The 17,863-nt window shown below is 30.2% G+C and overlaps 2 protein-coding genes across 8 annotated transcripts; one reads left to right on the forward strand and one right to left on the reverse strand.

The window, feature by feature from the left end:
• Positions 1-758: 758 nt before the first annotated feature.
• On the reverse strand, positions 759-3,505 carry LOC132948739 (triosephosphate isomerase). The gene is made up of 4 exons (XM_061019365.1): positions 3,119-3,505; positions 2,839-3,047; positions 1,271-1,489; positions 759-1,206 (listed from the first exon to the last, which is right to left on the reverse strand). The coding sequence occupies exons 1-4, from the start codon at positions 3,225-3,227 to the stop codon at positions 1,000-1,002; spliced, it is 744 nt and encodes a 247-aa protein (XP_060875348.1). The 5' UTR covers positions 3,228-3,505; the 3' UTR covers positions 759-999.
• Positions 3,506-3,587: 82 nt separating this feature from the next.
• LOC132948740 (INO80 complex subunit C) lies at positions 3,588-16,229 on the forward strand. 7 transcript variants are annotated; one of them, XM_061019369.1, is made up of 5 exons: positions 3,588-3,816; positions 14,259-14,383; positions 15,676-15,775; positions 15,837-15,904; positions 15,968-16,229. In XM_061019369.1, the coding sequence occupies exons 2-5, from the start codon at positions 14,309-14,311 to the stop codon at positions 16,097-16,099; spliced, it is 375 nt and encodes a 124-aa protein (XP_060875352.1). In that variant the 5' UTR covers positions 3,588-3,816; positions 14,259-14,308; the 3' UTR covers positions 16,100-16,229. The 7 variants fall into 7 exon arrangements, with proteins under 7 accessions (XP_060875352.1, XP_060875356.1, XP_060875354.1 ...); XM_061019373.1 differs by lacking the exon at positions 3,588-3,816 and adding an exon at positions 4,191-4,316; XM_061019371.1 differs by lacking the exon at positions 3,588-3,816 and adding an exon at positions 5,477-5,606.
• The last annotated feature ends 1,634 nt before the right edge of the window (positions 16,230-17,863 follow it).

Consider the following 17,863-nt stretch of genomic DNA (forward strand, 5'->3'; position numbering starts at 1 on the left):
TTAAGCTATTGCCTATTTATACCACGAGTCACAAATCTATTAATACTGTACTATAGTAAGTTGGTATTGATTCAAAAGTTAATAACAATAATATATTATGATACAAATATTGAAATATATATACTATTTTAAGAATTAAATATTAATAATGTCATAATAAAATATGAAATGTTTTTGACAAAAATTAATTCAATCTAACCATATTAATTATTAAATAAATTACAATAATAGCAATATAAATATATTATAAGATAAACTTAGGCTGACAGTCTACAGACCATCTTCATTCTTCACTCATAATAGTTTTTTGTATCCGATGATTTATCATTCAAATTCAAATTTAAGTTTTAACACATATTATATTGCTTACAATGACATTATGACAGCTATACTCGATTCTCGATACCTACCGTACAATAGAGTGGTTACCTACTTTCTCCCTTTTTATCTTTTTTTATTCTCTCGTATGTCCTAGTGCACCATAAGAGTGTAAAAATAGGAAAAAAAATTGTCTCATAATAGAATATATGAGTGCTTAGTTACTTAGTAAAAATTAAAAACAAATTATTTTTATAATTGGTTTCCTTTTTGAAAACAGGATATTTTACTGTCCTGAAAATAAACCCAGGACAATGGGTCAAAGAATTGATAAATGGAACATGGGGTCACATTAGACATACATAAAATGGTGTAGGTAGAATATACAAACTATGTATTTCACTTACAAGATGTATAATGAGTATTTAATGACAATAATATAATATAGTATAATTTATTTATTGTATAAACATTAAACATGTAAATTTTGAGTTTTTGAGAATTTTAAGTTTTGTTTACTACAGTAATACACGAAAATTAATGAGTCTTCGAGGAAAATTTAACACACAAAACATACATTTTATTCACAAAATTGTTGCTTTGATCAATTCTAAATGGTATTAAGTTACCTATTGCATCAAACTCATAAGAAAACAACAATAGTGTATTCACATATTTAAATTACTGATTAGCGTTGACTATTTCAACAAATTCTGGTTTTAAGGATGCACCTCCAACCAAAAATCCATCAATGTCGCATTCTTTAGCTAATTCTCGGCAATTAGATGATGTCACAGATCCACCATAAATGATGCGTGTAGTCTTGGCAACAGTTTCATTTACTTCATCACTTAGCCATTTTCTCAAAATTTTATGGACATCTTGGGCCTGAATAAAAAATATATAATATAAGTACACAATAAAATCACTATAGATATATTTAACAACTTACTTGTTGAGGGCTGGCAGTCTTACCAGTACCAATGGCCCAGACTGGTTCATAAGCAATAACTACATTTTGCCAATTGCATATTTTCTCCTTAATAGCTTTAATTTGCTTAGCTACAACCGCTTCAGTTTGTCCGGCTTCACGTTCTTCAAGAGTTTCACCAATACATGCGACAACAGATAATCCAGACTCAAGAGCATGATTTACTTTTTCAGCAATGAGCTGTTCAAACATTTAAAACAATTTAGAATTAATACCAAGGTTTTTAACTGGGAGAGAACCCTACTCATAGTCATACCTAAATCATGCATATTTATTTAAAACCGAATTTACTATTAGAATTTAGGTAATAAGGAAAATTATTTTTCCAAAAATAAATATGTAGTTATTGTGTTAATAACCATACATAAAATAAAAATAACAAATGATGTTTTTGAACTAACTAATTAATTAAGTTTATCTTAAATGTTTTGATTTATTTAAAATGTGTATGCAATAGACAACTTTATGACAAATTATTTTTCAAGACGTAAAAATAAAATAATTTCTTCTCAAATACAACGGGCCAAAATAACATTCACATGTAAAACTTAATTGGTAAAAACCCAAGTTCACATGCTAAGATTTTTGGAAATACATTAAACTATTTATTTTTATTTGACATTTTTTTAATGTTGATTATTATTTATTCAACAAATAGACTATGATCTATAGCTTTTTTGTTTTATTTTTTCGTGAGTATTTAATACATTATGTTTATGTCTGTACTAAAACAAGATCGTTTATTATGATTTAATGATCAGAAGCAAATAAACTAACATTAGAGTTTAGACTACAGTCCAATAATCGCATTGAAAACATTTACATGTAAAAACTAAAAGTGTATACCACATTAATTCTTGGCACTTATTGTACCTTTATTTATATTATATCATAATTTGTAAAATACTAATATTTTTATATTTTTATTTAATGGTAAATAAACTAAAAAAAAGTAAACTATAAAAACTAAAAACATTTTTATCCATACCATTGGACTAAATAGATCATAGACAGTCCTAACTCCTAAGTCTGTTAAAATTGGAAGAAAATATGTTAGTAACGTAGTACATACCAAAAAAAAGGGAACCAACTAGTGTAGTATCTGCTATTAGCCTCTAGTGGAACTAATGCACTTCACCATGCCCCATAGGTAGTCCTTACAAATTTCAAATTTTTGTTTTTAACATTTGTTTTTTAATTCTGATTTTGAAACAGTTTGAATTTTTTTAAGAAATTATAACAAAAAAACTTTGTGTCTAAGGAAAAACATATTTCCAAAAAAAAAAAAAAACAGTATGTTTGGCACTTGCTTGGCGCCATTGCTACGCTCCGCCAACCGAAAATATCTATCAATTTGTTATGAAAAACCACGTTTAGTGAATCTTGAAAATAACTTTAAAAAAATATGATATTGGGAATGCTCTCATCCAAAAAAAAAGTAGACCGTGTGTAGAAGTAGAAGAAAGTAGAAAAAAGAAAACCACCTACTTAAGGTCAGTTTTTACTTTTCAATTTAATGCAATACTTACAGTATCACTTTCTTGAAATATCTGCCGACGTTCAGAGTGACCTAAAATCACCCAATCAATACCAATATCTTTTAACATACTGGGGCTTATCTCTCCAGTAAACGCGCCTTTTTCAGTTTTATAACAATTCTGTGCAGCAACATATATGTTACATGGTGCTTTTTCTTTGACAAAATCCAAGTATATGGCTGGTACTCCAATCAAAACCTCTATAAAAAAAAAACATTTAAGTAACTATAACCACATCCCAATTTATTAGGTACTGTCATTATTAACTTACCAACATTAGGGTCCAAAGGTCCCTTTACTAAATTGCTGAGTAGTTCATCAGCAACTTTCTTCGTGCCGTTCAACTTCCAGTTTCCTCCAACAAAGAATTTTCGTGACATGTTGGTCGTAGAGAAAAACGATCTAGAGGAAAATAGATTAAGGAATTGAAAGTGAAAATTGAGAAAAATATAGAGAACGAGAATCAATGAGGAATGGACGCTGCTACGGTCTACGCCCTGCGTACGTTAAATGGAAATGAACTGATAAAGTGACGAACGCCGAATGCCGACCGTCAAAACTATTTGGTGGTCAAATGGAAGTTTTCAAATTGATGTTGATGAATGAAGATATGAGCCGTGATAAAGCTTAGGACATACTCATGACCTCTAATGTGGAACTTGAAAAATAAAATAATCGAACATAATATCTTGACAAGTCAAATTGATAACTATATTATCATAACTGATACGTTATCATTATTTGTATCAATGAGTGTTGTTGTTGCTTGGCGCTTGCTACTATAATTTGCCGTTTAAACTTTAAAATTTATTTTAAAATACAAAATTTCTCTGCTTTCGTTAATACTTAATTCATTTTTTTTTTTTTACTAATCTATAGTAAATACTAATGAAATACATTATTGATACTAGTACCTTAATGTTATAGTATTAACGTACTATAGTATTTAGCGGTATTAAATATTTTCGAGTAAGTATGTGATATTATAATATTATTATGTATAATAAGGGCCGGATTAAGACATTTTACGCCTCGAGGGCAATAATTGCACCTCCTTGCTATTTACCGCCATATGCCCTTATAGTTTGATATTTTTGCTATAAATGTGTGACATTATCACTATTATTATTACTATTACTTTTATCATTATTATTATTATTATTACTTTTCCACTCATGTTAGAGGTTATGTTTAATATTCGAAGTTGTTGTTGTCGTGTGCGAACGTGGGACGCACGTCGTTCCTAACTTACTGAATTATTATGTATGTGTATTGAAGTTATTGAAAGTAATAAATTGTTGTAAACGAAAGTATAAGTTATTTCTTACATCAGAAGTGGGATAAAGAACGAATGTTAATTATGGATGGTCAGATGAATGCGGATAAAAATGTCGACGGCGAGACGCAGTACTAGAAATCGACCCCGACTTTCGCTCCAAGATGATCTTCTTCTTATTTGCGCTCATTGAGTAATAACAACTAAAAACTCGAGCTTGTGAAAGTTCGCCCAATGATTTCTGCACCATGCTTTTGTCAAATTCATATCTATCACGCTTCGCAGTTTCGTCGATTCTACTAACTATATGAGAGTCATCAATCACCTCATCTTCACCGTCATCATCATCATCTTCATCCTGATCATCAGTATTTATAGTATTTGTTTTCGTTAATGAATCGTCCTTCTCAGCAACATCTAAACTCTCATCCTCATGACACCAATCCTCATCTTTCTCTTTCTTGATACTATTATCGGGAGTATTTACTTTATGATCTGGACTTAAATTCATGCTAATGACTTTCAAACGTATCTCATCCGATCCCTTGCTCTCACGAAGCGTCTGCGATGAGTGAGCTATAGGCAACACTCGACGCTCGCCAGTGGCAGACGTTCGAGCTGGAGTTTTAAGATTCCTCTCCCGTTCCTCTTTCCTTTGTCTTCTCGCATTAAATTTCGCATCAACTTGGTCAGGCGTCAATAACTGTGCGATCGCAGGCAGATCTACCTTAATATCAGGGTTATCATGTCTTTTTCCTATACATTGTGTCGCCATGTACATGTTTGCATCAACTCCGTCGAATATTTCGAGCCTCACCATTTTGGGTCTTACAATCTCGAAGGACATACCTTGCAATCTTTTTACACTCACTACCCGTATCGTATCATCAGCCACTCGTAAGACAAAATCTTTGCCTTGCATCAACACCGTATTCTAGACTACTTCCACGAAAAGGTTCGACTTTGTCGAGATTTGGAATTAGATTTGTTTGATACCAAGGAACAGTTATTAGACGGTATCCAGTCGAAAGAATTATTTCAATATTTGTTAAGCCGTACTCATAATGACGAAAATGAGTTACTATTTGACATTATGGACTACATGCGGTTAGTGGAGCACAGAAATGTTCGATTTCAAAATAAAATAGTTTTGTCCAATTCAAATGAGAAGCAGTGGCCCAGAGGAGAAAGTCCTAAGCCCAAAGCGGAAAGTTCGAGTAGGAGTCAGAAGGGTGTTGAGTCAGCAACAAGCCGGATATGTTACAACTGTGGATCCAGAACACACATTGCACCAAGTTGTCCCAGTCCAGTAAGACCAAAAGGAGCATGCTACGGTTGCGGTTCAACAGCACATCAGCGATCAGCGTGTCCGGAACGTGATCAGAAAAATAGGAATGACACAAATGAAGAATCTCGGCGACAGAACGAGCGGCAACATAGTGGATCAGCAGGAGAGATCAGACTGTTAGAGCCAGCATATAATGTAAGGGTAAGTATAATATTATGTAAGGAGACTGTTACTGTTAATGCGTTGGTAGATAGTGGTAGCCCAATTTCTTTGATTAAGTCTCATCTTATCCGGACTAGTGAACGAAAACCGTTTAATAATGATATTTTTATTTCGGGTATCAACGGTAGGGTTGCCATAATTTCATCAAGTAAAACCGGGACAGACAGAAAAATAGTAAATAAATTTAGAAATATTATTGAACTATATTCGCCATTGGATATGTATTAAATAACGACACAATACTACAATAGGTTATAGTGTTATAACTTATACACTTTATTACTATAACAAATTGACAATGTAAAATTTTTTTTAAAATTTATTGTTTTATAATATTTAACAATATGAAATTAATATACTATAATTATAAAATAACAACATTTTTTATTTATTTACTTGTACTTGGGCCGGGGTGGCTGGGCTCTTCTGTCTCATTTTCTTTGTACCATTCATATTTCTTAGATGATTTAACCGATGTAAGTAAAGATGGCTGTGTTTTAACATACTCGTAAAATTCGGAACAAGTCTTTTTATAATTGTACTTGCACATTATAATACTTTCCACGGTATCAAGCTGAAGACGATTTCGTTCGTCAGTCCATTGTATTTCCATTAAAGAAAATACACGTTCGACGTTAGCATTGTGGGCTGGTATTGCAAAAACATACTGAGCAATTTTTAAAAGTTCTGAGTGTTGTTCATCGTGTATTGACACACTAAAAAAACATTGCCATTTTTCACTAGCAATTTTATTATCCCAATCTAATATACTGTTTTTGAATTCTTCGATTTTTTTTTTTAAGTATGTTAGCTGATCAAACAATAAAGAATCATCTAACTGTATGTTTTTATCAGATAAATAAATTATTGTTTCTTCTACGTCACGCCATGCTATCGGCTCCAATAAAGACATCCAGTCAAAAACATGAAAGTGATTTGTTGAGACCGACCATTTGGTTAAATACGTAATTGCTGTATTGTAAAACTCATCAACTTCTTCATAAAATGTATGTTTTACTTGATCAGATATTTCTTCTTTTCTCAACATTTCTAGAACTTTTAAACCAACAAATTTATTAATTTGTCTATTTTTTAAGTTATCTGAAATGGTGCTTAATATTTTTCTTAGTTCAATTATACTCGTTTTAGATTTTTCAATCAATAAAATGTTCCTGTTAAAAATAACGAGTTGTGCATGTAAAAACCACATATATGTTTCACTCATCGGACTATTAAATGTGTCTAATAGTATTTTTGGAGGTTTCTCTTCGGACTGAAAAAATGATTTTAGTGCAGGCCACATAGATAGCGTTCTTTCTACTGCTGGTAGCAATGATACCCACCGAGTTTTGGAATGATTTAAAATAGTTCTGTAGTTGATATCCACAAATTCACAGAAATCTTTTAATTTTTCTGTTCTTACAGTGTAAATAGAAAAGTACCCAAATATTTTAAATATGATCATTTCAGCATCAAAACTAAACGTATTTGCAGCTGTAGAAATAGTATTGTGCAATATGTGAGCAGAGCAGCCAACACCTTCCAGTTCATTTTGAATGGCTTCTTTTAGTTTAAAAAAAATATTATTTTGTCCTTTTCTATGAATTCCTCCGAAGTTTGTGTTTGCATTATCTGCACAAAATGCAATGCATTTTTTTAAAGGTATTTTCAAATTATTTAATGTATCAATACAATATTGCGAAATTGTTTCTGAAGTTTCGTTTTTAAGAGAACTCATTTTTATTAATTGACTTTTTGTACCATCTGACTTTGTAAAATATTGAATTATAATTGGAAATATTTTTTCTGATTTATGATTACTAGCGTCCGTCGCCAAACTAAAGAAAATTGTATTTTCTAAATCTGATTTAAATATATCAACTGTATGTGGAGCTAAAATGTATTTTACTATTGCAGTGCCTTTAGTTCGTGCGGTTGACATTTTACAAGCAATTTTTGAGTCGGGAAATAATTTTGAATAAAGTGGTGTAGTACAGTCCAGTGAATTAAATGAATTATGGTGAAAAATTACCTTATAAACATTAACCAACTCTGCAGCAGCTACCAATTTTTCTTCTTTTGTATCAGGAGTTACAAAAAACTTGGTCACTTTTTCACTAATATTTACACTTTGAGAATTTTTTTTATGTTTGTTACATTTAATATGATCGACTATGTCAGATTTTCCACCGTGGTCAACTTGAAGATAGCTTTTGCAAAAAGTGCAATATGCTTCAAATTCATTTCTACCTTTTTTTATAAAACTCCAAGTAACGGAAAACTCATCACGAAAGTGACATTTTCTTTTTGGTGCCATAATAACGAATAAAATAATAAATACGAACAATCTAGGCTACGGTCTACGAGTGACTAGTGACTACGACCTACGTTCTACTGATGTAAAAGTCATTAGTCTGTCTCTGTATCACCCGTATGGCTATATCGATTATCGATAAGACGATAAAATATAAAAATAAAACATGTAAACTGCAGCATAGTGCACAGCGCACATGACTTGTTTGTTGTTCTCGAATATTACGGTATTATTATTTTATATTTAGCCTATGGATTTATCAATTATTCGTTATCTTTAACATTAACATGTTGACTCTCGATTTCAATTATTATTTTTAAAAATAAAATTGTAGAAATTAAACAATTTTAATTTTTTCCTAAAACCGGGACATATAGACGTCCCGAAAAATGTTTTCGGGACACCGGGACACAAAGTCAAAAACCGGTGACAGTCCCGGTTTTCCGGGACGTATGGCAACCCTAATCAACGGGTCTCAATTGAGTATTGAAGCTGTTACTGATGCTACGGTTTTATTAGTTGATTATGATTTAAATAAGAAACAAATATTTTATGTGGTAGATGATCAGACTATGTTATCCGAATGTTTATTGGGTAGAGATTTTATTAAGGGGATGAATATTTGGTTTGGTGAAGATGGTAGGATTATGGTGAATTCGAAGCAAGAACAGTGTAATGGTAATGACTTCTTGGTTGACTTAGGGTTAATAGAGTATGAGTTGGGAGATGAGGTGGAGTTGAACATAGGTGAGGTATCATTTAGTGATAGATGTAAGTTAAAAAAAATATATGATAACTGTTACTCAAGGGTGTTAAAGCCAGAGACTCCTGAGATAAACTACGAAGTTAATATAAGTTTGAAAGACCACACTCCTTTTCATTACCAACCTCGAAGATTATCATATGTAGAGAGGAACGCAGTGAAGGATATAATTTGTGAGTTATTAGATAAAGGTATTATAAAGGAAAGTAAATCTGAATTTTGTTCGCCCATAGTATTAGTCAAAAAGAAAGATAATACATATCGAATGTGTGCGGATTTGAGAGAATTAAATAAAAGAGTTGTGAAAGAACATTACCCGATTCCACATATAGATGATCTATTAGATAATTTAAGAGGGAAGATCTTCTTTACAAAGTTAGATTTAAAGAATGCCTATTTCCATGTGAAAGTATCGGAACAGTCGTCCAGATATCTCTCTTTTTCAACATTTTTGGGGCAATATGAGTATGTCCGATTGCCTTTTGGGTACTGCAATAGTCCCTCAGCATTCATGAGATATATTGAAACAGTATTTAGGGAATTAATAAGGTCTGGAAAGTTATTAGTTTATTTAGATGATTTGTTGATAGCCACAGAAACTATAGCAGAAAATTTGGAAATAATAGAATCGGTATTAATAGCATGTAATAATAACTTACTTGAATTGAGGGAAGATAAATGTTTTTTTCTGCAGTCGAGGATAACATATTTGGGTTATGTGGTGGATAAGGATGGAGTGAGACCTGATCCGGCTAATGTAGCAGCAGTGACACAATTCCCAATACCTAAATCAATAGCCAATGTACACAGCTTTGTAGGACTAGTCAGTTATTTTAGGAGATTTATTGAAAACTTTTCCATTTTGGCAGCACCACTGTATGCGCTGTTAAGGAAGGGAGCTCAATTTAAGTTTGGGGAGAAGGAGTCACAGGCCTTTGAGTTGTTAAAGAATAAGTTGGTGCAAATGCCGATTTTGGCATTATATTCTCCGTCAGCTGAAACCGAGGTGCATTGTGATGCTAGTGCATTGGGTTATGGAGTGATCCTATTACAGAAACAGAAAGACGGTCTAATGCATCCAGTATTTTATTATAGTAAGAGAACCACTGAGGTAGAAGCTAAATATCATAGTTATGAATTGGAGTGTTTGGCGTTAGTGTATGCAGTGAAGCGTTTTCATGTTTATCTCAATGGTATTAAGTTCAAAGTGTTCACTGATTGTGAAAGTTTCAAGTTGACTATGAACAAGAAAGATATGAACCCTCGGATTGCAAGATGGGCGTTATTATTTCAGAATTATGATTTCAGTATTGAACATCGTGCAGGAAGTAAAATGAAACACGTTGACGCATTAAGTCGGAATACCAATATATTAATGTTGTATGAAAATACTTTCGAGCAAACGTTGTCGATTAAACAGATTGAAGATAAAGATATTAACAAGTTAAAAGAGCGGTTGAAGAAATGTGAGGATAAGTACTTTGAAATGAGAAATGGTTTAGTATATAGGAAGTATAAAAGTGAGTTGTTGTTTTACGTCCCTAGTAGCATGGAGGATAATGTGATAAGGTCGGTGCATGAGGAATATGGTCATTTGGGTGTAGAAAAAACCAGTGAAGTAGTGTTGAGAACATTTTGGTTTCCCAATTTGAGAGAAAAAGTCAAAAGTTTTATTTCTAATTGCTTAAAATGTATCTCATATTCGCCAGTATATGGTAAAAAGGAAGGTGAGTTGCACCCTATACCTAAGACTCCAATACCGTTTGATACGATCCATATCGACCACTACGGTCCACTTGAGAAGACTGGTAAAAAAAATAAATATTTGTTTGTAATCATTGATGCATTTACAAAGTTTGTTAGGTTATATCCTTGTAAAACAACTAACACGGTAGAAGTAATTAAGCATATGAATGATTACTTCAGGTGTTATAGTATACCTAGAAGGGTAATATCTGACAGAGGTTCAACGTTTACGTCTAATGCATTTGGAGAATTCTTAGCCCAGAAAAAAATAGATTTGGTATTAGTGGCAACGGCAACACCCCGGGCAAATGGTCAGGTTGAGAGAGTAAACCGTTGCATAACAGCAATGCTGGCAAAAAAGACAGTAGGTTTAAATAGATGGGACAGGGTATTGCATGAGGTCGAGTACGCATTGAACAATATGTTATGTGCTTCGACGGGTGAAGCCCCATCTAAGTTATTATTTGGTGTATATCAACATGGTACGGTTGAGGGTGAGTTTAGGAGGTTATTGGTGGAAGTGGAGAAGGACAGGAACTTGGAGGAAATAAGAAAAGAGGCTAAGGACAAGATAGTAAAAAATCAATCATATAATAAAAAATATTATGATGAGAAACATAAGAAACCTACCTTATATAAAAAAGGAGATTTTGTTGTAATTAAAAATACAGATGTTAGTGTGGGGGTGAATAAAAAATTAATACCTAAATTTAAGGGCCCATATATAATAGACAAAGTGTTACTAAATGATAGATTTATAGTCAAAGACATTGAAGGTTTTCAGCACACTCAGGTGCCTTATGAAGGAGTCATTAGCTCAGATAACATGAGACATTGGGTTAGGAGCTTGGAAAAATGATCCTTTATTATATTTCATGTATTATGGTTATGTTATTATTTATTGATGTTTATATTAAAAATGTACTGTTTACTTACTATTTACTTGTTTGTGGTTAATTATTATTTTATGTATACTATTATGAATGTATTATCACTATTATGTATTGTTATAATATTGTTCAGATGTTATTAGAAATTATGATGTTAAGTTAAAGATATTGTGTAATGATCCCAGAGACTGGGATAGGTCAGGATGGCCGAGCTGTGACATTATCACTATTATTATTACTATTACTTTTATCATTATTATTATTATTATTACTTTTCCACTCATGTTAGAGGTTATGTTTAATATTCGAAGTTGTTGTTGTCGTGTGCGAACGTGGGACGCACGTCGTTCCTAACTTACTGAATTATTATGTATGTGTATTGAAGTTATTGAAAGTAATAAATTGTTGTAAACGAAAGTATAAGTTATTTCTTACAATGTGAGCTAATTTTCTAGTCTTAACATACTAATATAATAATGGCTATCTTTGTTGTATAATATATTATACTTTTTGCGCTCTACCCCAGATTGCGGTCTACCTGCGATTACGGGACACTTGTTATAATGTTATATGCGCTCTACTATTCAATTTACATCTTTATTATCGTGATAATAAAGATTAGGACTCTCTTTTCCTGCATCATATAATTTTTGATCGTATATTTAGTCGTTGATCCTATAGAAAACAGGGCAAGAAACTACGGAAGACGGCTTGACGGGCCATGGGTATTCGGCTTGTGTGACAACAACGAAGGAAGGTATTTTGAATAAAAGGGATAACACGATTTTGTACGAAATTATACAGAGAGGTTATTGTTGGGTCTTCAATACATTCCGATAGCTGGTCAGGATATAATGGACTCTCGGAACACGGGTACAACCACTACGTTGTAAATCATATCGAAAATTTCATAGATCCAATATCAAAGGCAGGCACATACCCAAAAGATTGAAAGTTTATGGCGGCCTCTGAGGCTAAAAATTATGAAAAATATGTGTGGTACAATTCCAGATTTGCTTCATTGCTCCAGATCTTCATTAAAACCACCTTAACATCATCCCACTTATTATGAGAATATATTGTCTAAAATCTTAATATAATTGTAGAGTGGCAAGACACGGTAGAGCGCATACTCCAGTCGCAATGTTGCCGGTAGAGCGCATACGACAAGATAGCCATAATAATATGTAAAACTAGGTATATCAACTAAAATACACAATACACAATATTAAATAAAGTGAAATAAAAAAAACCTATTTCAAAACATAAGTTTCTTTTAATCCATCCCTGCGTATAATGGGTATAGTAACTAGTAAGTAATTAGTAACTAGTAAGTACACACTATAATAGCCCTCTGGTGCTAATTTTAGCGGTTAATGCCTTTGGGTTGCTTATTTTCGGATAAAAAACTACTAGAGAGTTTAAACAAAACTCCATCACTCACCAGAGTCAAAGTCATAAAATCATAACACTCGAGTCTTATAACAATCATCGAAATATAATACTAATAATAATGGTATTCGTTTAGTATGTGGCCTACTGGGTGAAAATCGAGTTAAGTATTTATATTTGTATTACAAATGTATTAACTAAATAATTATTAATATAATTTAATGATTTTTAATTTGACTATTTTCAAATAAATTATTGGTATAACGGTAGGTCACATACTTAACAAATACCATAATAATAAAAATACAACCATCGATTTTAAAATAGACTTTACTTTTAAGTATATTTTAAAATCAATGATACAACAAAATTATAAAAACGACTTACAAAAAAAATTATGTTTCTATTTGGGTAATAATCGATATATAACTTATGTATATGTTGTATAAGTATATAATCAGATTATTCCTAAATTTTTATATAAGGTCGTTGGTGTACAAGATGATATGATTTTCTTAATATAAGACACTCGTTATTTAAAAACTACTTAGGTACATTATTAAAAATATTTTTTTGCATTATTTGATGCTTTTTAATTTTATCTCCAGAGCAGAATATTATTCATGTTGGTCATTCAGAAAAGTACTGTGTAGATTTTATTCATAAAAATATAATTATTTAATTAGGATCAATTTATGTAAAAAAAAATTGTTTTCAAAATAATGTGTCATATTATGTTAATAAATCATCCTGTATATAAAATCTATCAACTATTTTCAATAAAAAATCATATTTAAAAAATAAATAATAAACATTTTTGAGACAAAAAAAGTGTAAAACTATTTAAAACAATTAAGTTATAAGAAAATTAATTTTCATTGAGATTCTTCTTTATTCTCACTGATATATAAAGTTTTTTAAGGTTTAAAACACCTTTTAGGTCATATCAATACTTTAAAACACAAAATGTTTGTCTTGAAAATAAATTTTATTTAAGTTCAAGTTTATTTATATGGAAAAAAAATTGTAATACACTGTTAAAAGTTCTATGACTGCATTATTATATAGAAATGTATGGTAAAAAATAAAAGTAAATAATTTATAAAAACATCATGTTATAACTTATAGAACTTACCTTTTAAAACAATTCAGTAGGTTGGCTGACATTTTTTTATTGAAAAATTAGTAACATTACTGATCTAGTTTGCAAAGTACTGTGGCCATTGAGTAGTAAAAAGAACCAGGGATAATACACAAACATGGAAAAATATATGAAAATAACAGTGCTGTAAATAAGGGAGCAAAAAAGCAACTTGTACCCGCAAACCATTTTAAAGGAATAAAATATGGATGTGGCAAAAATAAACTTTTTTGACTATCAATTGGAAATAAAAATTTACTATTATTCAATTAATATTTGATACCGAAAAAAAAAAATGTAGTGTATTAGGTATTTAGGTAATAAACAATATTTTTTTAATGAGAAATCAAACACCTTCTTTTTTTTTTATTATTTTCAGTTATATTTATTACATATACGCGATTCAATGTTTTGATCTTCAAATAACTAATGGCAAATAATCCTGTAGACGAATTATCTCAAAGAGAAGAAAAAAAACATGTGTTCAAAGACACAACTTTTGACGTAAGTAATTAAATTAAATACCCTAAATTATTATTTAGATTTTTGATTAATTTGAACTATTTACATTCAGAAAACAAAACCTGTTGTTTTTTCTAATTTTATTTAGATTAATGTATGCGTATGAATTTTATAAAATGATACAATATGTAATCTATATAGTTTCTTGAATTTTAAGTAAGAACATGAATACCTCTCCAACTCTTAAGTATACTCTGCTCAAAATAAGACGAAAAAATACGACTGAGACCAGTTTTTGTGGGCGGCAGTCAAGAAAAATAAATACTTTTTAAGCCTAAAAATCATTATATTGCTAACTTGGTACAATGGTTCAACAATAAATACTAGTCAGTCCATCAAACTATCAATATGTATCATTGTACCAATATCAATTCCTCTACTGCATATTTAAAGATCTAAAATTTGTATTGACTTCAAAATTAATTTAGAAAATAGCACAAAAAAAATAAATTTATCAGTGGAAGTTCCTTAGCAGAGGGCTATGGGGACTGAAGCCATAGATACTATTTCAAATATTCTCATTTATATTAGTTAATACTTAATTTGCAAAAATATGTTATGCTTTATGGTTATAATAGTACCAACAATACTTTATGTACCTAGTTTTTCACTTATATTTATACACACATACGTGTATTTAATTTACAGCTTTAGGACCTTCTTCGATAGAAGCATATTTTAGATTCTGAATGGATCGAGGAAGCTAGTGGTTTTACAATAATGTTTATTTTATTTTTTATCCTTTAAACAAAATACTACCAGAAAGAGTGCTTTGATTTCAGCATATAGTATCTTATATTTTATCAAATTGGTTCAAGGTGGTACTTAAGAGAAGTCATTTTTCGATTTTCTGAAACGTTTTTTAATGCCACTAGAAAAACCACCAAAATACCCTATTGCTAAGCTATTTAACGCCTAGTTTATCACCATAGAAAAGAATAAAAATTTTAAATAACCGCTAAAAACGGTTACACTGATCTTTGCTCAGAATTGTTTTTTTATCGAATGCAATCATTGAATTCAAATTTAATACTGTAATAATACACTATCCTGTCTGAGGACCGAAGGCACGATGGAAAAACTTCCACCACCGCTGACCTACTCCAGCCCACTGCACTTACCCGCTTCTTTAATATTTTTTTTTTCTAAGGGTAGTTGCTTAGCACATTTTTTTAAAACAACAAATACCCAGTGTGTACTGTGTAGTTAATTTAAAATTATTTATGAAATTGGGTCTTAAGCTATTAATGAGTATTTAATAACTTATGTTACAGAACACCAAAACTAACAATGGAAAAAAAAAATTGTGGCGTTCATTAAAGCAAATAACAGCTCAAGAAAGAAGTTTACCTTGGCCTGACAACTCGATTAGTTGTACATAAATCTTATTACTGCTTTATACCTCATATTTTATTTCTATGGTTTTTGTTCACAGATAGCAGTATTTCTGCTCCCCCGTCATTCAAACCAGCCAAAAAATATTCAGATATTAGTGGATTAATTGTAATAATATTAAAATGTTTATCTATACATACTCAAGTAACATTTTTTTTTTTTTTTTTTAAGGCCAAATATAAAGATCCCCAAACATCTTTATACTATGCCGGACATGAAGAATTCAGTACCGTAAGAAATCTGCCTAGTGATATTATTACTGGATATCTGACTTTACGAGGATCATATAATCCTATTGGATAATATTATTACAGTTGATATGATACTTTAACTTAAAATAAGACTTATAAATAAAATTAATAAATATATAGGTAACCGTAAAATGTGTATTACCATATTGAATCATTAAATAATAATGAACTTTATAAATCAATGTTTATTAATGACTTTATCATCTTTATCTCATTTTGGCACTTATGTTTTCCACTTAAGGCTTACTCTCTATAGACTATATAAGGTATGTATATTATATATAAATACCTACATAGTTATTATATATTTATATATATAATGTGTATTGTTCATTTGTCTCACATCTACGTTTTCACGACACCAGGTTTTTTTTTTAATTGATTTGTTGTATTAATACGTGCAGGGGGTGCCGATTTCCTTTAAAACTAATTAATTGTTTTATTAAATTTGTGTTGGGGGATAGAAAATCTGATTATTATTGTTTATTGGTTAATTTATGAATTCACTAACACAATTTCATGCCCAATCAAACGTAAACGCAATATTATTATCAATAGAACATAATACACATAATAATTCATAAACGCACCAAGCATTACGCGACGTTACTAATTTTAACATTAAATGTCCGCTAATGATAATTGTATATTATTCTATATTATTTCATTGCCATAGAATCGGAGAGATGTATCAACCAAATGCAAACTTTTCAGGAAATGGAAATTACTATATTTTAAAAACTATTATTACGTTTTTAAAAAAATTATGGAAGTTAGCATTTAGGTACTGTCAAGGCTGGGCAAGTTAATGATTTTTTTAACTCAGTTAAGTTAATATGCACCAATAACAAAAAGTTAAAAGTTAAAAGTTAATTTAACTATAGGTTAGCTCAGTTAAGTTAAAAGTTAATACACATTTTTTGTTAACTTTTTATTAAGTTAAAAAAAAGTTAATTTGTTTATACAACGCTAGCGTATTTAATTTTTTTCCAACCCAAAACTAAATTATAGGATATAGTGTTAATACTTCATACAGTATTTCCATATAAGTTAGATTCGAATGATATAAATTTTTAACTTCAAACAATTTATGATACATATTTTTTGACATGAAAACGAAATAGACTGAAATAGTAAAATATTATAAAATTAAAAACAAAATAAATTAACTTAACTTCTTAAAATGAATAATTTCACATTAATTAAGAAAGAAATTTAGTAAGTTAACAGTGAAGTTAATGAAAAGCCTAAAGTAACAAGTTAAGTTAAAAAGTTAAAATTAAATTAACTTAAACTTTTTAACTCGTTAATGCCCAGCTTTAGGTACTGTTAAAGTGTTAATTACATTACAAATTATCATACTCTTAATTTATAGGAAATGTTTTAATTTAGGCCCTAAATTTAATTTACTCAATTATAAATACAATTTTAATCTTAAGTACGGAGATACGTTATTTTAATTTATTCTAATCCAAATTGTCGTATTACTGTTTCTCAGTGACGTAACGGCCATGTAAACCCAAAAATTTACCAAAGTTAATTTTTTTAGTAATATTATGAATAACACAATCAGTAAGTTACAAGCTTTACACATTTCATGATATTTTACTTTTATTAATTATTATAACAATCTCTTTATTTATAGGTAGGTAATAGATATATTATTATAATATAAAAACAAATTTATTTAAAAAGCAAATATTTTTAATTTTCAAATTAAACATTTGAATAAATATGTAATGGTACCACAGAATATTCTGTAGTTGTACAATTTGTTATTATCTCTATACACTATACAGGCTACACTAATCTCCCA

This window comes from Metopolophium dirhodum, chromosome 7, assembly GCF_019925205.1.
Source record: "Metopolophium dirhodum isolate CAU chromosome 7, ASM1992520v1, whole genome shotgun sequence".
Lineage (NCBI taxonomy): Eukaryota > Metazoa > Arthropoda > Insecta > Hemiptera > Aphididae > Metopolophium > Metopolophium dirhodum.

Excerpts from the sequence above, each read along its gene's own strand:
- LOC132948739 (XM_061019365.1), bottom strand. The coding sequence starts at position 3,227 with ATGTCACGAAAATTCTTTGTTGGAGGAAACTGGAAGTTGAACGGCACG. Across the intron at positions 3,048-3,118 it reads ACCTTTGGACCCTAATGTTG|AGGTTTTGATTGGAGTACCA; the intron begins GTAAGTTAATAA and ends TTTTTTTTATAG. Across the intron at positions 1,207-1,270 it reads AGACTGCCAGCCCTCAACAA|GCCCAAGATGTCCATAAAAT; the intron begins GTAAGTTGTTAA and ends TTTTTTATTCAG.
- LOC132948740 (XM_061019369.1), top strand. The coding sequence starts at position 14,309 with ATGGCAAATAATCCTGTAGACGAATTATCTCAAAGAGAAGAAAAAAAA. Across the intron at positions 14,384-15,675 it reads TCAAAGACACAACTTTTGAC|AACACCAAAACTAACAATGG; the intron begins GTAAGTAATTAA and ends CTTATGTTACAG. Across the intron at positions 15,905-15,967 it reads CAGATATTAGTGGATTAATT|GCCAAATATAAAGATCCCCA; the intron begins GTAATAATATTA and ends TTTTTTTTTAAG.